The 26,608-nt window shown below is 44.1% G+C and overlaps 1 protein-coding gene across 1 annotated transcript; it reads left to right on the top strand.

Moving 5' to 3' along the window:
• Positions 1-1,248: 1,248 nt before the first annotated feature.
• MTMR6 (myotubularin related protein 6) lies at positions 1,249-20,283 on the top strand. The gene is made up of 14 exons (XM_081909373.1): positions 1,249-1,420; positions 8,000-8,116; positions 9,702-9,864; positions 10,125-10,282; positions 11,700-11,828; positions 12,650-12,784; positions 13,702-13,834; positions 14,326-14,435; positions 15,371-15,496; positions 16,129-16,178; positions 17,640-17,840; positions 18,562-18,696; positions 18,785-18,911; positions 19,794-20,283. The coding sequence occupies exons 1-14, from the start codon at positions 1,397-1,399 to the stop codon at positions 20,046-20,048; spliced, it is 1,863 nt and encodes a 620-aa protein (XP_081765499.1). The 5' UTR covers positions 1,249-1,396; the 3' UTR covers positions 20,049-20,283.
• Positions 20,284-26,608: the final 6,325 nt, after the last annotated feature.

The following is a 26,608-nucleotide window of genomic DNA, read 5'->3' on the forward strand; positions in this document are numbered from 1 at the left end:
GAAACAAGATTCCAAAGAATCTCCTGGACTTCCCTCCTCCCTTTTGTGGGTCCTATAGTTAACCATTTCCTCCTGCATCTTTTATAATAATCAAAATCTTTTACCTCTCCATTGTGTCCAAAATTCACCAATAAAATACAAGTGTTATTCCGATCCTACTAACGATTTTAACTGTTTACAATGGTTTTTATTAAGATAAATTATAAATTTCCCCCTATTCCTTATTAAAATTTTGGTCTTCCTGATTTCTGATTCTTCTGGTCATTTTAGCCATTTTTGCATCGTCGCATCAACTTGTTCTGCCGTTCTTCTCTGGTAGGGACTTTATCTTCTTTCCAATCCTATGGCCTTTTAATCTGCGTGTATGTTTGTGTGGCCTTGTTTTTGTTTGTTATTAGGGTGCATATTTTTTGTGTGTTTGTATACTGAAGCTCAACATCAAAAAAACGAAGATCATGGCCACTGGTCCCATCACCTCCTGGCAAATAGAAGGGGAAGAAATGGAGGTAGTGAGAGATTTCACCTTCTTGGGCTCAATGATCACTGCAGATGGTGACAGCAGCCACGAAATTAAAAGACGCCTGCTTCTTGGGAGAAGGGCAATGACAGGCCTAGACAGCATATTGAGAAGTAGAGACATCACCTTGCCAACAAAGGTTCGTATAGTTAAAGCTATGGTTTTCCCAGTAGTGATGTATGGAAGTGAGAGCTGGACCATAAAGAAGGCTGATCGCCGAAGAATTGATGCTTTTGAATTATGGTGCTGGAGGAGACTCTTGAGAGTCCCATGGACTGCAAGAAGATCAAACCTCTCCATACTGAAGGAAATCAGCCCTGAGTGCTCACTGGAAGGACAGATTGTGAAGCTGAGGCTCCAGTACTTTGGCCACCTCATGAGAAGAGAAGACTCCCTGGAGAAGACCCTGATGTTGGGAAAGATGGAGGGCACAAGGAGAAGGGGGCGACAGAGGAGGAGATGGCTGGATAGTGTTTTCGAGGTTACCAGCATGAGTTTGACCAAACTGCGGGAGGCAGTGGAGGACAGAGGTGCCTGGCGTTCTCTGGTCCATGGGGTCACGAAGAGTCGGACACGACTAAACGACTAAACAACAACAACAACATACTGTATTGGTAAACCGCCCTGTGGTGATGGGTGGAATGATGAGCAAGTAAACAAAGCGGCCTTTTCTGTTTGAGAATTCTCTCTTATTTGACTGGGTCTTCCACCCGGCAGGGGCCGCTGTGGGACGGATCCGGCCCTCTTGCAGGCCGCTTTGGTCTCCCCACCTCCATCCCCAGCCCTCGATTATCAGGAAGTGTCTCCAGGAGACGCCGGCTGAGCGGCCAGTCGGAGAGGGGCGGCGGCGGCGGCGGGCAGCTTGGGCGCGGTGGCATCATGGAGCACATTCGCACCACGAAGGTAACTGAGCGGGGCCTTGCTCGGAGGCCGGCCTTGTCCGGAGGAGCGTGGGAGGGAGCCTTGCAGACCCCGGGGGCTTCCTCTTGGGAGGCTTGAGCACCCGACCGAGCTTGCTCCCGGATCGCAGCCTTGCCGTGAAACCCTGTGCATGCCTACTCAGACGCAAGCCTCTGTGCGCCTTAGGCAGCAGTCCTAGCCGACCCATATCTACCCTAGAAGTCATTCCCATTCAGTTCAGCGGGGCTTTAAGGTTGCAGCAAAACATGCACAAGAAATAAGTCTTATGGCACCATGGTCAATTCTGCTGTCGCCTAAGCTCTTTACTTGTTTCCATCCTATCTAGCCACAATTTGAGGAAATTGGTTCCGAGGCCATGATGGTTTGTGGCACAATGCCTTGGGTGGTTGGGCATTAAGGTTGCTGCCATACTGGCTGGAATGCAGCTACGTTTTACTCAAGAGTAGGCCCACTGAAATGAACGAGCGTGACTAAATATTCAGTGAGTCCACTCTGAGTAAAACTTGGATGAATGTCAGTCACCCTCTGGGTTTCTTTTGCTGTTTGCTGCAGCAGGCTGTATCTGAACTTAGAATTACTATTTTTAAAATATTTTTATTAACCAATTTCAACATAACAATTTATCAGCCCTCTTAATCAATTACATTATTTTTTCCCCCAACTCTCCCTTTCCCCCACCAAGGACTTCCCTCAGCTCCCCTCCCTGATTTCTTTACATATATTGTTTTCTGCGTATCTGAACTTAGAATTTAATGGGATCCTTAAGTTTTCATGGACTAGTGCTCCCATGATCCTATGTGTGGTGGTAGTGGGCTTTAGGCTGCAGAAGTTTAGGCCGCAGTAATGTGATGCTATTTAATCTTATAAACTGCATTAATCTCCCTAGTACTTACTGTCTGTTAAGGTTGCAGCCATATAGCCCTATCTTATTCATGTTTATTTGGAGGTTAAGTTTTCAATTATATATGTGTGTGTGTTCTGTGTCTGCGGGCATGATATCTTACGAAGTTCAAGAGCATAGTTCCAGTCCCAAGGAGCTTGACATACATAATTTGATGGGAAACCACGGGGGGGGGGGCAAATGGCAGCAGGAGAAACAGGATTGGGGAGTGGACAGGAAGCCAGTGTAGGGGTTTAGACAGAGGTATTGCCTGATGTAAGGTGAGAGGTGGAGCATGAGAATCTTAATCTCAGGGTTGTGGGCAAAAGATTTCCGCATTACAGGGGGTTGGACAAGATGACTCTTATGGTCCCTTCCAACTCTACAATTCTTTGATTCTAATTTTGATGTGTTTCCAGTCTTCTTCTTGTAACCTACAGGGTGATATTTTACGACAGGGCTCTCAGCCAAGGGTGGGGCCCATTTGATTTTATGAGATCATGTCATGAGATAGACAACAAATTCCACATTATCTTTTCCATCTCTCTTGCCAGGTCTTTTGGAAGGGCCATAGCTCAGAGGTAGAACATCAGCTTTATATGCAGAAGGCCCCATGTTCAATCTCCAGGCATCAATGGGAAAGACTCTGAAGTACTGGCAAGCCACTGCCAGTCAGTGTAGACAGTACTGAGTTAGATGGGTCAATGGTCTGGCTCAGTAGAAGACAGTTTTCTCTGTTCCTATGTCTATTCAGTGGAAGTCATGTAAGGGTTACATGACAGTTTTAATGCAGCTCATTTCCAAATTGAATTCAAAATATTTTCTTTTTAAAAATGACATCATCTTGGATTGCTGTGCTCTTAGGGAAGTTTTATCACTGTATAAACAAGCATTATACAGGGATACGGGTGGCGCTGTGGTCTAAACCACAGAGCCTCTTGGGCTTGCTGATCAAAAGGTCGGGGGTTCAAATCCCTGTGATGGGGTGAGCTCCCATTGCTTGGTCCCAGCTCCTGCCAACCTTGCAGTTCAAATCATGCCAAAATGTGCAAGTAGATAAATTGGTACTGCTCCGGCAGGAAGGCAAACGGCGTTTCCATGTGCTGCTCTGGTTTTGCCAGAAGCGGCTTAGTCATGCAGGCCACATGACCCGGAAAAACTGTCTGCGGACAAACGCCAGCTCCCTCGGCCAGTAAAGCGAGATGAGCGCCGTAACCCCAGAGACGTCTGTGACTGGACTTAACTGTCAGGGGTCCTTTACCTTTAAACAAGCATACCTGCAGGCAAAAAAACTTCTTATCTTTCTCTACACCCCCACCCCAATTGTTTTGTTCTGAAGCTAAAGTAATTCAGTGTTTTTGTGAGTAGCTGGAAAACAGTGGCTCGATATGAGTTTAAATTGTGGAGAATCAAAAACAAAGATTATTGTGTTTAGACCTGAGAAGCTTAATACTGCCCTTTGACCATTTACTACTTTTCTTAAGTAGAATCATAGAATCATAGAGTTGGAAGAGACCACAAGGGCCATCGAGTCCAACCCCCTGCCAAGCAGGAAACACCATCAGAGCACTCCTGACATATGGTTGTCAAGCCTCTGCTTAAAGACTTCCAAAGAAGGAGACTCCACCACACTCCTTGGCAGCAAATTCCACTGTCGAACAGCTCTTACTGTCAGGAAGTTCTTCCTAATGTTTAGGTGGAATATTCTTTCTTGTAGTTTGGATCCATTGCTCTGTGTCCGCTTTTCTGGAGCAGCAGAAAACAACCTTTCTCCTTTTACAATAGAGTAAAAGCTCTATTGCATTGTAGAGGATCACTGACCTTAGCCTGAAATGTGATCTGTGTGCATGGATCTCAGAGCCATATAGACTGTTTGCTGTTGTACCACAATCTGTCCGCAAAGCAAAACCACTCCAGAGTATCAATCAGTATTTACTCTTGCTGTGTGTGACCTGCAGTATTTTTAACTTCTTAAAAATTAAACCTTCCACTGAAATTCAAATATCCTTTGAATGAAACTTTGTATGGCAGCGAGAGAGGAGGAAGCAGATGACTTATCTATACTAATCTGCAAGTTTCAAAATGCTAACTGAGGCAAATTGCTGCTCTTCCAAGCCTGGTTGGGGGCAGGTTGTGGAAGAAGTCTCTGTATGCTGCAAGTGCCATTAGTCACAAAAGTAATTGGGAAATCATCAGCTGAAGAGGAAAGACCTGCACCTCAAAAGGAGTATGGAACGTATTCAGGGCATGCCCTATCACTAGGCAGACTGGGGCAGCCACTTGAGGTTACAGATGCTGGGGTCCCTGATGTTCCTCTTAGTTCCCTGGCTGTCCTTTTTTGTTGGAGGACAGAGCTATGTAAGCCATGTCCTGTCCTGCATCCTGTAAGATATTCTGCTCCTTTCAGGTGCTGTGAAGAACACCATCCTATTCCTAGCACTGAAACAAGATTCAGCTGCCATGCTTCTGTACATGGGTGGTGCAGGGGGGGAGCTGCCTCCCCCCCCCCAAATTAAATAAATAAAAGACTTAACTAACTGACTACTTGCATCACAGATACCTCGGTTCTGCCACCCCAACATAAAGCCTGCCCCCCACCTCCAATATAACCCTGTGCCCATGTGGAGAGTACCATCTACATTCATACCTCATGTTATGTTTGCTTCCGGTTGAACGTTTTCAGGTTGCATCCCGCGGCGACCCAGAAGTACCGGAAAGGGTTACATTCAGGTTTTGCCGTTTGCGCATGCGCAGACGTGCAAAATGATGTCATGCGCAGAAGCAGTGAATCGTGGCACGCGCAGACGCAGGTTGCGTCCTGCTCATGTTGCGAATGGGCCTCCAGAACGGATCCCGTTCGCAAGCAGAGGTACCACTGTATACCTTCACTTCAGGCAGCAAAATGTTTTGGGCTGGATCTGAGCCTGTTCCTTTTGGCTTAAAATGGTTCTCTTTCAGAAGGCAGAAGCACCTGTCATGTGATTTATGCTGTCTGTTCAACTCTGTATAATGCTACAAGGTTGAATATTCTTTGGGGGAGTTCCTAAGAAGGAAGAAATTGTGCTCCAATGCTGAAGTTTCCTTTGGGGAGTTCCAAAGAAGAAAGAATCACCCTTAAAAAGCAACAAAATGCTCACAAAGCAGCCTTGTAAATAAGCCCACAAAAGTTACTAGCCTGCAGAGTGTTTTAATAGCTTGCTTGGAGCCCAGTAGAGAAGGGAGAAAGAGCCCACCCCATTCCTATACTGGGTGCAGAAGAGAGCCATTCCCTCCTCTGGCAATCTATAGTACTTAGTCTCTGTACTGAGCACAGAGGAATGATAAGTCACCCATCCCTCCTCTGCCAGCTTGCTCGTTTTCCTGGTCACCTATTACTACAAAGCTGATGCAGCTTTACCTTTATGCTCTCCTTGCTCTTCACCAGTGACCTCTACACCACATTGGTCCTCAGTTGCCACTCCTTTGGCCCACATTTTCACAGGTTGTCTTGTTTACTTTGGCACGTAGTGCAAATAATTCAACAGCTCAAAGGGATTGGCAATGTGCGTAAGCTACTGTTTCATCCTAAGGGCTGCACATGTAGTAACATGATAGCAGCCATAAATTAGCTTATGGAGAAGTGGATTTATGCCCCGTTTATACTTGATACTTTGCAAAAAAAGTTCAATCCTTAAAATTAAATAAATCCTGCCCTACAGTTCCCTGTTCCGTTAGACTTCATTTCTGAGGATGCTCATGTTTTCTTGTTTATTGGTGTACAGTTGTGCTTATCAAAATTGGACAGGGTGGCTGAGTAAGGGGGGAAAGTACAATTCACAAACTGGCAAGTCTCTGCCGCTTAAGGGCTTGCTTTACTTTAGACCCTGGTCATGTGACTTTGACCTGATCCAGTCTGCCTGTGTAGCTTGCCTGTGTAGCTTTTTTAACATAAATGTGCCTGGAAGGTTGCTTTAGTTGAAGCTGCTGATTTTCTGTTTCCTGCAAATTAGCACCATCATATTTCTGAGACCTACTTATGATGCTTACTGATTTGTATTGCCAGCATTTTTAAAAAGCAAAGAGCTGGAGAATTGGTTATAAAATGTTTCTTGTAATCTAGCCAGGTCAAATATTGACGTTGAGATAGAATTCAGGAATTGCAGATACCTGCACTGCTGATGCAGGAAGTTCCGTTGTTGTTGCTGCTTTCTCCCTTGAGTTCTAGTTCTGCTGGACTGTATGAGAGATGCACTCTCTGAATCTTGTGGCAGACTCATTGTTAGAGCTCTAGGAGCAGACTGGTGAATTAGTGCTAATGAGCCAATCCTGCCAAGAGAATATGAGGAACGCATCGTTGCCAAATCTTCCCTTATAGCCTCTTTGTGGTAGCTTTTCTGGCCTGCTGTTGGGATTCAGACAAAACAGACCTGTAGAACATTCAAAGTCAATTTCCGATCGGTTAAAAGCAGCTAAATTTCTGAGTGCATCTTCTGCAAATTGCTCTCTGCTACAGCTGAAAGCATCCTATGTTATTTTGGAAGAATACTGCACGCAAGACCCTTTGGCTCTTCTCAGCCTTTGTGTTTTGAGGAGCTTTTTCGTTTTCTAAGAAGGATAGATTTCCCCTCAGTCTCAGTTCAGAATAGGCCTTATAGGACATATGTGGCATAACCACACAGCACCATACTTTCCCTCCTCAGTAACATATAGCAAACAACACACCTAAAAAACAAGCACCTGTGTTCTTCCTTAAATATTTGTCTTAGCAGAGAGAAGCTGTGCTTTGTTCCATGTATAGGTATGGGGGTTGCCACCCAAGACCTATAGCCTTACTTTGGTGTTGCTGTGTTATCTGCTCAGCAGTTCTTGAACCGTGCTCCAAGTTGGATGCAGGAAAAGTAGCCCCTAGCTCTCTCTAGGAGCAGTCTTTCCAATAATCTTTCTGAGATCATTGCATGATGGTACTATTTGAAATGAGAATTGTGGGAGAGAATTTGTTCACGGCAGAACTGTACTGAAAAAACACAAGAGGCTTAATAGAATATGGAGCAGGGGTCAGGAAGGTTTATCTTGCCTGGGCCGTATCAGTCCCACGCAGACGCGATTTCCGGTACTGTGGAAGTGAGTCCCCATGTTTAGCGCAGCGCGCGAGTGGGCAACTCGGTTTGGGGGTGGCTCGTGGGCCAGTCAAACGACCTCCGCAGGCCGCTTCCAGCCTATGGGCCTTAGGTTGGTGACCCCTGATATAATCCGGTTTCTGTTCTGGGGGCTGCATTGTCACCTTTGCAAACACAGCCCCTGGAACCAGTTGATCTTGAGTTACCACTTAGCCAGGGTTTTACTAGCCCAACCAGAATGTTGTCCTCTTGGTCAGAAGTCAGAACGGGAAGATACAAAGCCAGAAAATGTTCTAGCCGAGCGGTTCTTCCTGTTAGCAGGCACATGTGAGCTGCTGCAGTCTAGGCCGTGCACGTTAGGGTATCTGTCACATGCCTGGTGGCTGCATTTTGCATTATTGGTGCATTGTGAAGCCTAAAGGGTGTCCTTGCAAATGCACGCACACTTTGTTGCCAGACAGCGATCTGCCCCTTAAGAAGGAGATAATGAACTGAATGACCGGGCTGTTTTTATGTCAAGATCATATGTTTCATAGCTTTACTTCATGGCAACGTGTTCTCTCCCCCCCCCCCCTGTCCTTACAGGTCGAACAGGTGAAATTATTAGATCGTTTCAGCACAAACATCAAGTCACAAACAGGAACGCTCTATCTCACGGCAACTCACCTGTTATTTATAGACTCGAGCCAGAAAGAGACATGGGTAAGGATTCCGATGGTTTTCTCCAATGGGGCACCTTTTTTATTCCATTTTGTGTCCCTTTATTCTGATGTAGAGGACTCCCCAGGCCCAGTCTCCTGTCTTGCAATAACTGGGTAATTGTTGCTGCAAGCTGTTTTAAGTACAATTGTTTTAAATGGGTATTGAACCACATGCTTCCTTCAGGTTGACTTCCAATGTTTTGCAGGGCACTCTTCCAAGAATCAGAGGCTTTAGTTCCAGCCTCCTGAGAGAAGGCTGTGGTATTCTCACTTCATTTGGGCCAGTTGCCCAGATATCATTCCTGTGCATGTGTGCAGATTAGCACTGGCGAGTGTGTGAAGTCAGTCTCCCATTCCCAGGTCCAAGCACATCATCAGTTCTCTTTGCCCATTTCCGCCACAGTTAATAGTTTAATTTTGCAAACTGTTTTGTTTTTTTTAAGTGTGCTGTATATCCTATAATAGTCTAGCTAATTAAACTCCATCATTTTATTGAGTTATGAATAATTGGCATCTCCCCCTTTGGTAGTTTCTTAATTTTAGTCTTTGAAAAGAGAGATAACGCTGAGACTTTCATTAACAGGTTTCTGGCTATGTATAGCTAGAGTTTTTCCTCGGTGTGTTGGTGTGTCTGCATTTGTAGCCTGTTGAAGGTCACCTTCAGAAGCAGGACTAATAGAATATAGGTTAGCTCGTATCCCTACACCCAAAGGGGGTTTTCACTGCGTTCTCAAACAGCAGTCCCTGCTCTTCATTCCACAAGGCAAGTTGCTTTTGAATCTGAGAGAGCCAGAGAGAATCGGAGAGCCAGTGTGGTGTAGTGGTTAAGAGCGGTGGACTCGTAATCTGGGGAACCGGGTTCGCTTCCCCGCTCCTCCACATGCAGCTGCTGGGTGACCTTGGGCTAGTCACACTTCTCTGAAGTCTCTCAGCCCCACTCACCTCACAGAGTGTTTATTGTGGGGGAGGAAGGGAAAGGAGAATGTTAGCCGCTTTGAGACTCCCTCGGGTAGTGATAAAGAGGGATATCAGATCCAGACTCTTCTTCTTCTTCCTCTGAGGGGAGCTTGGAGTTATCTGAATACCAATTGCTAGGAACCAAAGATGCGGAGAATGCGGTTGCGCCCTGGCTCTGCTTGCCTCCCATGACCACTGTGAGAGCAGGATGCAGGACTTAGATGGAGCTTTCGCCTGATTCATCAGGGCTCTTCTTATCTTCCTAACTTTGAGATACAGTTTGCAGTGGAGTATGAGAAAATAAAAATTAAAAATAAATCCCACCGGGGTTACTCCTCTATTTAGTATATCAAATTTATTTATTTTTTTCTTCATACAGCTGAAAGAAGTCCCAAAGCAAGTTAAAAGAAAAGCAAAATACAAAATTTCACATTAAATGTCCAGAAAAGCAATAGAAATATATTGAAAGGTTGTTAATCAAAAATATTGCGGATATTTGGATACTGGTCACAGCATTAAGTAGTGTAGCACATCCGATAACAAGCAAGCAACTTGAGATAATGTCTATGGTTCTTCCGTGGAAACCAAGAATTTTGAAAATGCCATTGTGGGTTTTCTGTGTGCTGCAGATACTGCACCATCATATTGCTGCGGTAGAGAAACTCGCCTTGACCACGTCCGGCTGCCCCCTGGTGATCCAGTGCAAGAACTTCAGGATAGTTCACTTCATTGTTCCCAGAGAAAGGGACTGCCATGATATTTATAACTCCTTGCTTCAGCTGTCAAAACCAGGTAGAGTGGCTTTCTCATTACACAGGCATTCCCTTGATCCCTTTACCCGATTCTCCTGTTCAATTGCTCTGTTGTTTTATCATCCAACTTAACTATGGCTTATTATGTAACTTAATTATGAGTGCTTGTGCAACTGCTTTTTATACTTTGTAAACTGTTTCGAGCGGTATATAAACGACGACGACAGTGTGGTGACTCTGGAATCCCTCAGCGAGGCTCAGGCTCCTTCCTCTTTTTCTCTTTCTCCTGGCTTGTTTTAGCAAGATACGACGAACTGTATGCCTTTTCATACAACCCAAAGCAAAAGGAGGAAGAGCGAGTGCAAGGCTGGCAGCTCATAGACCTTGCAGAAGAGTACAACCGGATGGACGTGCCGAACTCGGACTGGCAGTTATCAGATGCAAATCGTGATTACAAGGTAACATATTGCAAAAATAAAATAGATTGCTAACATAAAATAAAAAATGAAAGACCAACGCGAGAAGTGGCATTTTCCACCTCATTCACGCTGGAATAATTGTTGGTCTGTTCCTTTTCCTCATGGGAATTCAGTTCCAAAGGTCCGCTTGGAAAACCTTGTTTCTTGCAACTGTTTTGCAGCTGCTTCGATTGAATTCACACTCAATTGCATGCAGGAGGGACGGATGACTCAACTCGTCATTAACTGAGAGAATGTATGCCACAATATAATTAGGCCCCCTCTCTCCTTGCTGTAGAACTCAGTTCTGTTTTGTGTGCAAGGCTACATAGAAGGCAGCAACTTCTTCACTTCTCTTCTAATTACCGTATTTTTCGCTCTATAAGACGCACCAGACCACAAGACGCACCTAGTTTTTGGAGGAGGAAAACAAGAAACAAAATATTCTGAATCTCAGAAGCCAGAATAGCAAGAGGGATTGCTGTGCAGTGAAAGCAGCAATCCCTCTTGCTGTTCTGGCTTCTGGGATAGCTGCACAGCCTGCATTCACTCCATAAGACGCACACACATTTCCCCTTACTTTTTAGGAGGGAAAAAGTGAGTCTTATAGAGCAAAAAATACGGTACTTTTTTCTTGCTTGTTGTGCCTCTAACTAAAGAAGAGGCAGTGTAGAATTAACACTAGGAATAAAACCCCCCCACCGGTTTTATTTTTGAAATCATGCAAGTATTTTGATGCAATGGCCACCAACCTGAATGGCTTTAACAGAGAATTTGGCAAATTTATGGAAGCTATGGCTATGTGCTACCTCCAGTGTCAGAAGTTGCCGTGTAACACAAACAGGAGAGGGCTCTTTGCACCCATGTCTTGCTTGCAGGCTGCCCACAGGCATATGGTTCGCCATTGTGAGCACGGAAAGTTCAGACTAGGTAGGCCTTTGACCCAGCAGGGGTCTTATGTTCCTGACATGTATCAAGAACCCAGTCAGTGTTTTTCTGAAGCTCTGATACTTCAGAATTCTTCTAGGTAAGGGTTCCAATCGAGCAATATCCATTATGAAGATGGAGCTCTGTGGTAAAGGCCTTTCCCATTGATTTCAATGGATGCCACCAGTTCCACACCATATCTTGAGGAGGGGAATATTTTTCTTCCTGTGGGCCATATTCCCATGTGAGCAGAGGTCTGGGAGTGTGTACTATTGGTTGGTGAGGGCAGAGGCAAAAGGAGGTAGAGCTATGGCTGTGGCTCTTTGTACCAGAGGCTACCTTCCCACTGCACACAAGTCACCTGGCAAAAGCACTTGGGCCCACGGAGCAAGGCTGGTGAGGGCCGTGGCCTAAGGAGAGTCCCAAAAGGGCTTCCCCATCTCTGCCATATCTAAATGCGCTGTCCCTTATATTTCCTTTCCTCCTTCAGATCTGTGAAACATATCCCAGAGACCTCTATGTTCCCAGGAGTGCAAGCAAGCCCATCATTGTTGGAAGTTCTAAGTTCCGAAGTAAAGGAAGGTTCCCTGTGCTGTCATATTATCATAAAGATAATGAGGTATAGTCTGATTTCCATTCAGGGGAGATGGGCTAAAGGCTATTTTCCATCACAGGAAAAGACAAGAAGGGTAAGTACAGTAACCCAGATTCATAGATCTGTTGCGGCCCATCAAAAAGGGCTGTTAGTGGAATGTAACATTAGGGTATCCCCCACTTCACTAGGGCTGCAATTCTTGGGAGCAAGTCCCATTGACTTCATTAGGACTTAATTTCTGATTAGACATGGTTACGGTTGCACCACAGATATCTGTATCTATATGTTGATTTTGTCAAGAGTTCCGGAAGTAGAACCTTTCCAACTTGTCTTGTGTTGCAATTATTCACACTGGTTCAAAAATTCATGACTTAAAGATTCAAGTTTTTGCTTCCCGTTTATGGGGATGTGGGGAAGTTGAAACTAGAACTAATAATAGCATGCATGGCACCAAGAAAACAAACTAATGTGGTCTGGGCATTGAAAAAAATGGTCTGAGTTGATTGTGCATAATGCAAAAGAGTCTTGTCTCTCTTCTAGAAACTAATTTTGTGTCTGCCACCTTATATCTCCAGCTTTATCACTAAAATCTGGGCAAACCGTCTCTGCCTATAACAGAGGAAACCATGAACTCTGAAACATTTTGGCTTTCAAGTTTCCTTCTGGAGGTTTTGCATCTTCAGAGTCCCATGCATCATGCTTCTGGCTTTCATCTTCCCTTCTTGCAGCTACCAGAGAACTAAGAACTGTGCTTAAAATTCAGGCCACTGTTCCTGTCCTCTAAAGTGCTCATATAGACCTTTCGTTATCTTATCTTTATGTTTGTCTCTCCATCTTCTCACTAGGCTGCCATTTGCAGATGTAGTCAGCCTCTCTCGGGATTCAGTGCCAGGTGTCTGGAGGATGAGCACATGTTGCAAGCGATCAGCAAAGCCAATCCCAATAATTGCTATATGTATGTTGTGGACACCAGGCCTAAAGTAGGTACCATTCCCTCTAGTTGGTTTCTCATGTGATATAATGCTGTAGTTCGTTAGGTTGCTGTTTCTGTTAGGACCCAGTTTGATGAACAACCTGAGAGTGGCAATGGGATGAATTGGAGTTGGAAAGGGCCTTAAGGCTTGCCTAGTCCAATTCCCTAACGATGCAGGAAGTTGATTACTGCAGCATCCCTGTTAGCTAGTCACTCTGCCTCTAACAAAGAAGAACCCAATCCTTCCAAGGCCGTCTGTTCCACTGCTGAGCAGCTCTTTCCATCAGGAGGCGGTTCTTAATGTTTAGGTTGCGTCCTTTGTCTTCATGAGTTCTTCTGGGTTCCACCCTCTGGAGCAACAGAGAATAAATGTGGGCTACCATCTGTGTGTGAGACGGTCCTTCAATGTTTGCAGATAAGTGTCTTCTCCAAGCTAAAGCATACTTGGCTCCTTCCTTATAGGACTTGATTACTGGATCCCTCATCATCATTGGACTGGCTGTTTCTACTCATGGACTAATTCTCCCCCCCCCCCCCGGATTTTGGAGGAGTTGCTTACCTGACTCAGGCCCCTGGCCAGGGTCCAATGAACAATGCAACTGATTCAATACCTCCAGAGGGCTTTGTGCTAGTACTTCTCAAAATAGCAGCCTTCCATGCCGCATAGCATATTGTGATTATGCTAATGGGAGCTGCTATTCAGGCTTCAGGACAAATTGTGGGGGGGTTACCAAGTGAGTAGGATGCTTTCTGATACTTCATATCCAACGTGATTAATGGTTTGGCTTAGAAAGGAGGAGGTCACGAAGGGAGGAAAAAAGCCTGTCCTATAGATCTGGAAACCTGAGCAATCATAACGTTCCTAATATTTATCAGATGGGAGTTCCCACACATTTTAACTGCTTTACCTCCTTTATTTTCAAGCTGAATGCACTGGCCAACAGAGCAGCAGGTAAAGGCTATGAGAATGAAGACAACTATTCTAATATTAGGTTCCAGTTTGTGGGTATCGAAAACATCCATGTAATGAGATCCAGCCTGCAGAAACTTTTGGAAGGTATGTATAAATTTGCTTCTAATTGGTAGAAAGCACTTGATAATTACAAAATAGACTTTTGTAGAGCCTTCGCCACCCCCACATAGCCATACCAAACAGCTTATTGCTTGAAGTAATAAATACAGTATCCCTTATGTACCGAAGGGTGAATACATTGGTTTCTATCTTTCTTTTTTTGTAAACCGTTTTGCGTTTTTTCTACTCTAAAGCGGAATATAAATCTTATGAAAAAAATACCTGGAATGCACATCAATTTCAGGTCCCTCTCTTTTTGTTTCATGTGACATTTTCAAGCTTTCAACAACACGCATAGTTCAGCATCCTCTCTTGCACAGCCCCCATGGGATGCAGATGAAACTCTGGGAAGAAAAGGTGGTTCATATCAAGCCTAGGAATTGATTTGTTCAAAAGTGAAAGTAAGCTTCAGTTGCTTCCCTACAGAGGAAAGTGCTGCTGTTTGAATTTAACGACTGAATATCTTTCTATTTCAGTCTGTGGGACAAGGGGCCTGTCGGTCAATGATTTTCTGTCTGGTTTGGAGAGCTGCGGATGGCTGCGACACATCAAAGCCGTGTTGGATGCTGCTATCTTCTTAGCCAAAGTAATTTGCTTTCTTCAACTTGTGGCCAGTGGTTCATGCCCATAATAGTACACCAGCAGGTGCAGCCTGCATTCCGCAAGCTTAGTTACATTCCAGGATAAATGTACCCCAACAACACCCAATTTCCTTTCTAACTTAGTAAAGGAGGGTGGAATGCTCCCAGATCCAGTTGGCTGGGTGTATTTAAGAAGGTGCTGCAATTGGCTGCTCAGTTCATGGAGTCCCTCCACCCACATGTGGTGCGGGTTCTTAGCTCAAGAGTAGAGCAGAAGCTTTGCATGTGGAAGATCCCAGTTTTTGTTTTTTAAAAGAAAGATCAGATAGCAAATGATGTAAAAGGCCTCTGCTTGATCCTGAATTCCAGTTCCCTTCAGCCCCAGCCGGCACAGCCAATGATCAGGAATTACAGGAGTTGTGGTTCTGGAACTTCTGGAGGACTACAGGTTCCCCATCGCTGGTCTAGATAGTTACTCCCGGCTTAGGGCAGCTTTTTTGTGTCCTTAGGTCTGTATTGTCAACTTCAGGCGTTCCAATTGCCTTTTGGCATTTGGAAGGAAAAGAGTGTGGACTGAGTAACTTATGCCTCCCACGCCTTAGGCTGTCGGGTATCGATGCACATACCACAACCATCTGTTTCCCTGTTAGGGCTGTTCCAAGTGAGGAGATATCTCAACGTATCATGGTGCCTGAGTGTAGCAGCAGGCTGTATATTTGAATCAAATTATTGCTGCTATTTGTTGTGATTTGCTAGCCGCTTTACTCATTGGAATGTTTAGGGAAGCTTTTAATGTTTGGTGCATTAACATTTTGTTGGAAGCTGCCCAGAGTGGCTGGGGAATAAATAATAATAATAATTTTTATTATACAAAGCTCTGTTTGTTTTCCTTGTGATACAAGTGCATACACATCAGTCAATCTTCTTGTCTTTTTCACAGGCCATAGCTTTGGAGAGTGCAAGTGTGCTAGTGCATTGCTCCGACGGCTGGGACCGGACGTCTCAAGTGTGTTCTCTGGGATCTCTGTTGTTGGATCCCTTTTATAGAACAATGAAAGGCTTTATGGTGCGTACTTGAGGCACACCAAGTTGTTTTCAGTTGGCACATGCTACAACCGAGTTACTTTGGTGCAATCGCTCTTGTTTTACTTCCTATATACCATTTTTAAATGGCACTTAATATGCTAAGTATGTCATAATAAACATTGGGAGGAATCTTTATCCTATAAAGGTACATCATTAACATTCAACACTGGTGTTAATATCTGCAATGTTGGGGTATACCACCAAATAACTTAGCAGCTACATGCTATGCTAGCTGCAGCTTCTGACCCATGCACAAGGGTAGCCCCTCATAACAACACATTATAGTAGTCTTAATTCTGAGGTTGCCGATGCATGGGCACTGTGGCAAGGCTATCTGAAGGGCACCGAGGTTGGGGGAGAAGCCTGTTTTGTTTACAGGACTTAATTTTAAGTAGTAAACACACCAGTTGAATCAGTTTGATTTTTTAAATATTACTCTGACATGAGACTTAAATCTAATGTATATATTTGAGTTTAGGATTATTTTGGGCACTGCTCTGATATTTTGGGTTTAATTCATCAAAACCAAGAACTTTGACCTGGGTAATATAATCCAAACTTAGACTTGCAGCATAAAAACAGATGAAAAGCTGATACCTTGTTTTCTTCTAGGTTTTGATAGAAAAAGACTGGATTGCATTCGGGCACAAATTTTCAGACAGGTAGGGTATTTTGCCAAAATGATGCTGTACGTTTGAATTAATTATGTAACTCATTGTGTTACTATTCATATGCTTACATAGATCTCATCATCTTATAAGGGACCTGTATACTTTTAGTCCAGAAGATGCATTTGCTTTGTTTTTTTGAACCACTCCTGAGCTGGGACACTCCTCAGATGACTTTTTCTGGATATCAGCCCCAGTCCAGCCAGGCCCTGGTCTTGGATTCCCTACTTCCCAACCCAAGACCCTGGGGAAAGCTCTGTTCCTTTTTCCCTTGCAGAGACGGCTCCTGGCTTTTAGCATCTACCCTGAGCTCTGTGTTGTCACCAATTAACTTAGACTTGGTAGCCCCTCCAGGATGAGCTATGAGTCATGCTCCTATACTTACTGTCTTTCTGAGAGCTCATCTTCGTGTGTGTGTGTGTGTGCCCCATTTTATTTTTGGTTTCTATGTGACTTGGCATGTGCCGTTCAGAGCAACATAGCAGTAACTTGGGTAGGGCGGGGTCCAAAAAACTGCATCCCTAGTTCCACGTCCCAAAGCAGGCTTTAAGCTAGTGTTTTTCAAATAGCCGCCTGTTCCACCTCCACCATCACTCTGCCGCACAACAAACTGGCTTGGAAACAAGGTGGGACTTCCACAGAGCAATGGAGATGTGCTCCTAAAAGTCAGAAAACCCCCTTTAGATCACATTTGGTAATTTTGTTTTCTTCGTGTCCCCTAATCGTTATCATAGGTTGAACCCAACTTCTTGGAGTAGACCCCTTGATATTAGCAGACCTAAAATGAACCAAGACCATTCAGATCGGTGGGTCTACTTTGAGCAGAAATTAGTAGGATTCAACCTCATATATTTATTATACTAATAAACTGCTTTTAGTTCTTTTTTTAAAAAAAAACCCCTAAAGCAATACACAGAAGAATAAAAAGCATATGATGGCTAATAAAACAATACAAAATATAATTCCACAGCTTCCACAGAGACCAGTAAATATATGACAAGTTTCTCTACTCTGCAAATACTTGGGTGCGCAGAAAGGTTTTTAGCATATCCTGAAAACAGATAAGACCCAACTGAACCTATGAAAGGAGGAGGAGGTTATGTCGGTGCATTGAATTTTTGTGACTACCCAGGGTTAATTTTGCCCACCATTTCCCCCACGTATTTATCCTGAAGTGCTTTTGCGGCAGCTGGTCTTATTTTAATGAAAATGAAATGTCGAAGTTGTTGCATGCTGCTTACTGGATCTGCTCTGCTGATGATCTTCATACAATATGAAGGGGGGAGGAGTTCCATTCTGTCTGTCTGTCTGCCCCATTAGGTTTTATTGCTGTTGTAAATATTCTAGATGGTTGTGATTACTATTTTACGTTGTCCTTCGTTCTCTGTTGTGACCCGCAGTCGAACAATAAAAACTAACTGGCTGGCCTCTTTTAATGTGGAATGTATTTTATAGATGCGGTCAGCTGGATGGAGACCCAAAGGAAATCTCTCCCGTGTTCGTTCAGTTTTTAGAAAGCGTCTGGCACCTGACGGAGCAGTTTCCGCAAGCCTTTGAGTTCAATGAGGCTTTTCTCCTTCAGATCCACGAACACGTCCATTCCTGCCAGTTCGGAAACTTCATTGGGAACTGCCAGAAAGAACGAGAAGAGCTCAGGTAAAGTTTCATATTAGCTCTCTTAACCGCTAGGACTTAGAATCATCTTTCTGGTGTGTGATGGTGGGGAAACCAGCATTGCAAAAACATTAGATCTTTTGCCCTCCTTAAAACATGAATCCTTGAAAAATCTTCTTTAGAATATAATCGCTTTCAAGAGAGAGAGAAAGGTTTATGGGAGAATCGTTCTCCCTTTGGTTTAGAAATACACCCCGCCCCAGCATGCCATTTCACTACTTTAAATTCCACACACCCTAGACTGCAGTTTCCCATCGTCAGATAAAATGATATATATCTGTAGTGATAATCCATTGTCCAACTCTGATTAAAACTTGGTTAATCACCAACCTATATCACCTTCTACCCCCACCCCCACTTTAAAGTAAAGAAACAGCATGGGGGGAGGGGAGAGGGAAAGACTCGCCCCAAAATACTGCAGGCACAATCCAGTTCTGTTTCCATTCCCTCCCCACCTCACCCCCAGTGATTGCTTTCTGGCCATAGATCAACCTTTCCTAACCTGGTTTCCTCCAGTTGTTGGACTACAACTCCCATCATCCCTAGAGCTGATGGAAGTTGCAGTCCAAAACATCTTGAGGCTGCTAGGTTGGGGAAGGTTGTCCTAATATCTCCACTGTGTGGGTAGCTTTGCCATTGAAATATGACATTAGTGTTGTTCAGGCCCTGACTGTGATTCACTCAAGTTCTTCTTCCCTTCAAGATTGAAAGAGAAGACTTATTCACTGTGGCCTTTCCTTCTGGATGAATGCAAGAAGTACCTAAACCCCATCTATAATGCGAATTTTTCTCAGTCGCTCACAATTCTGGAGCCTGACACAGTATCATTTAATTTTAAGTAAGTTTCAATGATGTTTAAAGAATAATAATAATGTTCCAGCTGCCAGAATGGTGTATTAAAATACTATTGCGATTGGCACGTGCAGGTTCTGGAGGAACATGTATCATCAGTTTGATCACACCATGCATCCCCGGCAATCCGTAGCCAGCCAGGTCATGAGCATGAGCGAGCAAAATAAACTGCTGGAGAAAGACATTAAGGAACTGGAAGCTGTGAGTATTTCCAAGAACTATTTTGTCTTCAGAGGTCTGACACAGGCCTGCTTTGCTCCTAAAAGGTCAGAACCGCATCCCATCGGATGCTTTTTCAAATGATGGTTTCTTTGTATTGCTTTTGTGAAGATTATTTTTGCAACTGGCAAGGGAAAGATGGCACTCCACCTGCTGGGCCATTCAATAATACGCACACAGAGATGGACTGGAACATGTCAGAGAGCAGTTTGCACCAGAGGGAGACTTAGAAGATGCCCTTGAATGTCAGCTTTTCATCCCCATACCATAAATACCAGTCCTTTGTATAGTGTAACTTGCTATCCAAGTTGTGAGTCTTGTTTGTTTGTAGGTCTCTTGGGCTGACCTTGTTCATAGGCTCCCCATCCCAATTCCTGCCTTAGTGCATGTACTACAGCTGTTCAGGAACAGCAGAGGGTACAGAAAGTATGAAGGACCTGATACTATAAGGAAGCAAGCGGTGCCACTGATAGTGGGGAGTGGCAAAGCTGCAGTGTGTGTGTGTGTGTGTGTGTGTGAGAGAGAGAGAGAGAGAGAGAGAGAGAGAGTTCAGAAGTTGAGTGCTGCATTGGTCGTGTTTCCCAGAAGGCCCCAGGTTCAGTCCATGGGATCCCCAGTTAAAAGGAACTCTGGTCGCTAGCTGGGAAAGACCTCTAGATGAGTCTGGAGCTCCACTGCCATCAGAGAAGATGGTACTGAACTGAAGGAAGGAATGGTTGGACTCTGTAAGGTAGTTTCATATGTTGATAGGGAAGGTGAGGAGTTCGGCAGGTTGGGGGCTGGATGTGATCAACAGCTTCTCAGGCTCCAAACGGTCGCAAAAGGAAAAAGGAGCCTACTCTGAAATACTCCTTTTAATCCCAGAAATTAGGTCACCGTGTAAACAAGGAGCTGGATGCGGCCTTCACCAAGGAACCTTTGCGGCCTGTGTCACCAGTTCTTAAGACATCCCAGTGCTTTAAGAAAGAGCAGCCTCTTCTACATGGGAATGCCTGTATTCGAACAATAGAGGGCTCCAACGCAGCAGACAATCGGTACAGCGAATATATGGAAGAGCTCTCCAAGACAGAGCCTGGTGTTGTCAGTCTGGAGTATGGAGTGGCAAAAATGACGTGTTAAATGTCACACGGAGTATTGCCGTCTCTTTCTGAAAATACTGACGGCGCATTGTGAGACTGGTCTCTTGGAGCGTGACCAAAAACCGGATTTGTGTAAAGGAGAGTCTCATTGCTGTAGACTAGCATGGCACACGAGTTGCTAAGGAGAAATGCTGTTCTTGTGAGAAGTAACTGAATTTAACAATACCGAAAGGAATGTGGAGAATTTAGTAAAAACCTCTTTTGGCTTAAAGAAATGAGGAATGGAAGTTGTTGTACGTGTCTAAAGGATAACAAACTTTAGTTTGCACTAGATAACTTGGAATGCTATTTAATATATCAATTGCCAAATGGTTTAATGGGCTTTGAAGATCTACTTACCGGGGCCGCTGAAAGTATATGTATATAGATAGACTGTACCGTGTATGTGTACTCCTATTTAATCTGTTGCTAATTTTGATGTCTCATGTTGCCATTGAAAGTACTGTATATCACATGCAAAAGATGGAAACTTAGCATCCCAAGTTCATAGCATGATGTTTGGAGATACATGAGAGAGGCACTCAGCAGGATCTAAGTTTGCATTGGTAACTCTGGAATTCCAGATCTCCCCTGCCTCTTGAAAAGTCCTTTTACAAAAATCAGGAAAACTGGTTATCTAGATAGATTAAAACTGCATCCCCAAGGGCTGTGAGTCTTCTGCAGAAATCTAGACACAAGCCTTATAGTTACGTTCCAAAAGCCATCTAAGGACAATGCATTTATTATGCCATCAAAAGTGTCACAATATAGCATGCAGGCCTTTGAGTTCTCAAGAGCACTTTCAAGTTCTGGAGAAGTACTGGAGAACTTGAAAGCTTTACGTAACATTTTGGAACATTCTGATTGGCCAAATAAAAGCCACTGGCCCAGTATGGATTTAAAATTTGCCTTTTACGTGCCAACACAACAGTCTTCACATTTATGTAATTGTGTGTATTCCTACAAAGAGCCAAAACATTTGTGTGGGATGGGTGGGTGTTCATCTCAATGAAAGCAAATGTGGTTCTAATTTTTTGTGTGTGTTTCTTTCAGATCAGTCAGGTTTCAGAGTTTTTGAAAGAATTAGATATTGTAAGCTAATAAAACAAAAGAAATGCTGTAGAAGCAGTATCTGTTTTTCTGAGTTTGATCAAATTAACGGTCGTCTGCAGGGTTTTTGTTCAGTTTGCAAATCTTTCTTAAAATAAATTTAGGGATTTTTTTTTAAAGCACCTTACTTTTAATCAGTAGAAAAACTACGTAAATGAAATCTTCAAATAAGTCTCCTTGGATAGCTAAGGAGGCAGCCGCTCTTTGTTGTGAATGGAGAAGACACAATAAACTTTAGGTTTGCAGGCCAGCTGGCTGCACGTTTTCTAAATCCACTTGCTTTAAAAACCTGATAATGCTCATATCCTCAGGATACAGGATGCCACCTGGGATTGAACTGATCTCTAGTTAACTAACAAGAAGGGTTGGTTAGGAGGATTATACTGTGTCCCTCTCGCATATAGGCAAATCAAATGTATCCCCAGAAATCATTGTCTCGGCTTCATCAGAAAAGAGAATGGATTTGCTTTCAGCCTGTGATCCTGCTTCTGTTCACATTTTTCACGTTAGTTTTTATTGTCTTAATGAAGGAAATGAAATGAGCTTTGAGAGCCAACATTATAAACATGCAGGCCTTGGGGTATTCTGCTCCCTAGGTGGTATGGTAGGCTAATTTGTACCTTAGGGATCAAATGCTTATTTGGCTCAGAGTGAAAATTAGTTTAGATTTGCTCTAATCCCTGAAGGCTTTTGATCAAAACTGCCAATACGCAGCATGGAACTTGACACAGTTGGCCGTGTTTCCCCCTTCCCTAGTTGGGATCCAGGCTGTATCAGCAAGGGCAATGCAGGTCACAACTTAATGGAGTTGGCAAAATTGTATAGGGGAGGAGAAGCATTAACCTTTCTAAGTGGTTGCTGGTTTTGTATTGTAATATGTTTAAAGAGGGAACAATGTGAAGGGTATTTTTCAACGTCGTCTTGGTGGTAGATGTTCTTGTCCACGGCTGGTTGGTGGGGTGGGATCCTGCATTCAGTGTAGTAAATGCAGTAAAACTGTACATTCTCATGTCTCCTGCCACTTTAGTGGATGTTGCATTGATACTGACTTTCTGAAAGTACGAGGACAGAAATATGTGCCTTCTGGTTGTTTTCCCCTCTCCCGTTTTATGCTGTGGACAAATAATCTCCCTGTGTTACCATAAACACTGAAAATACAATACTAAATGTTGCCGTAGCACACGTTTCTTGTCGTCTGTTTGTATATTAGTAAGAAATAAGCTGCAGAAAGCTGCACATCAGGCTTACTGTGGAGCTATGGAATTAACAGGGTTGCCCATGTTGATCTGTTGCTGCAAAAGCAGTGATGTTTTGTGGCCCATGAAATACAAACCAAGTCACTATTGCATAAGCTTTTGTGGGTGATGGCTTACCTTGTCATGACTATTAATGATTAAAAAACTTTAAAGATGCAGCGTCAAGTGAAGTGCTCAGCGTCCTCTCGCTTGGTCCTCACTCTTTCAACCAAAGTTCTCATATAACTTGAACAGTTGTTAATTGATGAGTGTTCCTGTTGAGTATTCTAGTCTGCCAGCCATGGCTTCTTGCAGAATACCATTCCACCCCAATCAACACTTTTTCTTTCCCATCTGACATTCAACATTCTGTTGCTACTAAATATGTTCAGTCCTCATTAGGCTACTTTGGGGTTGGGTTTCTGCTTTAGGTTTTGCTTTTTTACAAATTGGGCTTCTGTAGTCCTCTGGGCTCTCATGAGCAAGCTGGTACCTTCCACTCTTTCTCAATATCCCTTATATATTTATTCAAGTAGTTTCCCCTGTGGTCACAGAGCCCTAGGAAGTGGAGCTCTTACATGATCAGTGCAGAAGCCTTCTGGCCAAATTCTTTCCCCTGTACGTTCTCCACCTACGTTAGGTGAGTGGTGTACTTCAAACCTGACCTGCATGCCACACAAGTGTAATCTACAAAAGAAATTGGATCTGGACAGATTTCATCATATTGATGAAACTGACTCTTGACTCAGAAGCTCTTGAGTTTTTTAGATTTTCTTTCTTTTTTAAATAATCCTGCCTTGTTCCAGGAAATTGTGTCTGTTTCTTTACATGTGTGTGTGTGTTTTTAATTTAAAAAAAAACGACGCTTCCCCTGGTGCAAAGAGGTACCATTTTGATAAAAGCTGTATGGGTGAGAGTTAATTGTGTAGTGGGATCCTTTTTGTTTAATTGGAGCTTTAAATTTCCAGCCGTTCAGTTTTGTAGGACAGCTGCCAAATGGGCAGGCGAGCCAATGCGGGAGGGCTCTGCTGAGCTTGTGCATTTTCTATACGTATCCAATTACGAGTGACCTCAATCTCGAAACGCAGCAACCTAAAAGCATCTCGTCACAAAGGCAAGCCGAAGCATCCCCACCATTCCCTCGTCTCGCCCACCTTTGCGGTTTCAAATCAAAACAATCGCCTTGCTGTGTGCTTCAAAGAGCGGGCTGCAATTGGAAAAAAGATAGGGAGCCTCTTTGGCCCCACCATGGAAGAAAGTCCTTATGTATTCCCTTCTGCCGTGGCTATTTCTTTCTTCCCAAAGACTTCTTTTATCAGACTCCCACAGTAATACAGCACATCTGGAAAACTCTGAGATAACGCAGTATTCTGATACTGGCGTCCATTGTGTGCTTAACAAAGGCTCCTACAGCTGCTAAATCCAGAGAAGGAACAGAGCCAAGCTGGCAAGACTTGGCTGCTGCCCCTTTTAACAAACACTGCCATGGAATTTCTTTTCGGTTATTACTGTTGCCATTTTTCTGCACCACAGAGTTGTGATGTTCTCTTAGTCACACCACTTGACATGGTAAAGATAAAGGGACCCCTGACCATTAGGTCCAGTCGTGGCCGACTCCAGGGTTGCGGCGCTCATCTCGCTTTATTGACCAAGGGAGCCGGCGTACAGCTTCCGGGTCATGTGGCCAGCATGACTAAGCCGCTTCTGGCAAACCAGAGCAGCGCACGGAAACACCGTTTACCTTCCCGCCGGAGCAATATCTATTTATCTACTTGCACTTAGATGTTCTTTCGAACTGCTAGGTTGGCAGGAGCAGGGACCGACCAATGAAGCAAACTTGTTTTCCGCTGCTCCGCGTGGTAGGACCCGAACCGATGGATTCAAATGACAAGAAAGGAGATTTTGACAAAACATTAGGAAGAACTTCCTGATAGCAAGAGCTGTCTGACAGTGGAATGAACTACCTTGGAAGGCGGTAGACTCTCCTTCATTGGAGGCTTGTAAACAGAGAATGGGTGGCCATCTGTCAGGGATTCTTTAGTTGTGATTCCTGCATTGCAGGAGGGTGAGCTGCATGATCCTTGGGATCCCTTCCAATTCTAGGATTGCCCTTCAAAGAAATATGGCACTTGAAATAAGCTTGGATAGTGGTGAATAACTGTGAGTCGTAGAAACCACAAAAAGCTGCTTTATCAGACTGTTCAGGCCAGCATTGTGTGCAATAGACCTCTTCTCCAGATGTGTTGCTCTACAGCTCCTTCGGGTCCCAGGCAACGTGCTGATGGGAGTTGTAGTCCAATGCAGCTCTCCAGGGTGTTTGGCAGGGACTGAACCTGGACCCTTCTGCATTCAAACCATGTGTTCTGCCACTGAGTAGGATCCCTTCCTTGCATCTCCCAATTTTTCATGCGCATGTCCTATTGGAATAAATAGGCGAGGTGAAGGCTGTGCAGTAGATGATGAATCTGGGCACATTTTAATGGCAGAGAGTCTGGAGAGTGCTGTTGTACTCTGGCCCTGCTTTTGGGCTTCCGATAGGCATCTGATTGGCCACTATGAGAAGAGGATGCGGGACTAGATGGCCTTTAGATGTCCAGCAAATGGTTCTTATGAAGAATATGTATCCAAGATGCGCTGTCCCTATGCGCTAACCTCACACTCTGCGGCAGCCAGGGGAGGAGTGGGAAGCTATTGTCCACTCTGTTTACCCAGCCCCATCATTGGCTGTGTTTACACTAACTTCCGTGTTCTCCCACTGCTCCCTTTTGACATAATCTACAATGCAGAGCTGTCTTGCAGTTTCTTGGAAAATGCTGCTAATGGATGTGTTTCCCCTCAAACCAGCTTCAATCTGAAACAAAAACTTAAGCCGCATACAATTCACAGTTAAGATGAGGTGTGTACATCTGAGCTAGCCGTTGCACATGTGCAGACAGCAGCTTCATGAACAGGCATGGAGAAAGGAAACGGGTGATGCAAATCGGATGAGGATATCATCTCCCTCTTCCTGGTGGGTATGGCAACATGCAAAAGTGACTCGAAACACAGTGGTGATGCTGTGTTTTAAGGTGCTAATATGCACACAGCCTTAGAAATACTGCACCACACAAACATTCGTATGCACACCAGAGAAGATCAACAAGATGTGGCAAGGAGGGGCAAGGTGCAGAAGAGAAAGCAGTGTCACCTGTATTTTTGAGCCAGGTAAGCGAAAAAGCTCAGTTGCTCCATTCTTTCGGGAGTTGTGCAAGATCACTGCTCTAATTCAGCCCCTGTCCTTTGCAGCAGGGCTTGTGCTGGAGGTGTTCAGCAATGTAGGGGGTTCATGTTATCAGGCGTGTACTGAGTGTACTATTTCGCCACCACTGTGTTCAAGGAGTTTCACAGTGCAATCCTATGCATGCTTATGTGGAAGGAAGTCTCTTTGACATCATTTATTCATGGGCAAACATGCATGTGATTGCAGCCTGATAGCCTAACCCTGTGCATGTTTACTCAGTAGCAAAGTCTCAACGGGTCTTGCTTTCCAAGCCTGACATTTAGAAGACATCTGAAGGCAGCCCTGTTTTTAATGTGTGACATTTTAATGTATTTTTAATATTTGTTGGAAGCCGCCCATAGTGGCTGCAGAAACCCAGCCACATGAGCGGGGTACAAATAAATTATTATTATTATTATTATTATTACTCAGTGGGCACTGGACTACTGCCTAGAACTTTAAAGGACAAGTGAGTCTTGTACAAGGCTTTAGAGCTTGGCCAACAATAAATTTTCTTACAGCACCTTGTATCAGTGAAGGAGGAGTTGGTCAAGGCTCCCTATGGGCAGATGCCTGGTGTCCACATTATTTAAGCCCAACTGGCATATTTGTGCCACTGGAACACATCATACAAATTACAGTGGTACCTCAGGTTACAAACACCTTGGGTTACAAATGCTTCGGGTTACAGACTCTGCTAACCTGGAAGTAGTACCTTGGGTTAAGAACTTTGCCCCAGGATGAGAACAGAAATCGTGTGGCGGTAACAGGAGGTACCTCAGGTTAAGAACGGTTTCAGGTTAAGAATGGACATTCAGAACAAATTAAGTTCGTAACCAGAGGTACCACTGTAGATGTTAACACTGCATTGGAGGCTGATCTATTGAGCCAAATAGGGCATGGGCCCACCAACCTTGCTTTGCCCTCAGTTAGTCCACACCTGCCTGTTTTATTCCT

The sequence above is a fragment of the Podarcis melisellensis genome (assembly GCF_964234715.1).
Source record: "Podarcis melisellensis genome assembly, chromosome: 4".
Taxonomy (NCBI): Eukaryota; Metazoa; Chordata; class Lepidosauria; order Squamata; family Lacertidae; genus Podarcis; species Podarcis melisellensis.

Excerpts from the sequence above, each read along its gene's own strand:
- MTMR6 (XM_081909373.1), top strand. The coding sequence starts at position 1,397 with ATGGAGCACATTCGCACCACGAAG. Across the intron at positions 9,865-10,124 it reads GCTTCAGCTGTCAAAACCAG|CAAGATACGACGAACTGTAT; the intron begins GTAGAGTGGCTT and ends GGCTTGTTTTAG. Across the intron at positions 12,785-13,701 it reads TTGTGGACACCAGGCCTAAA|CTGAATGCACTGGCCAACAG; the intron begins GTAGGTACCATT and ends TTTATTTTCAAG.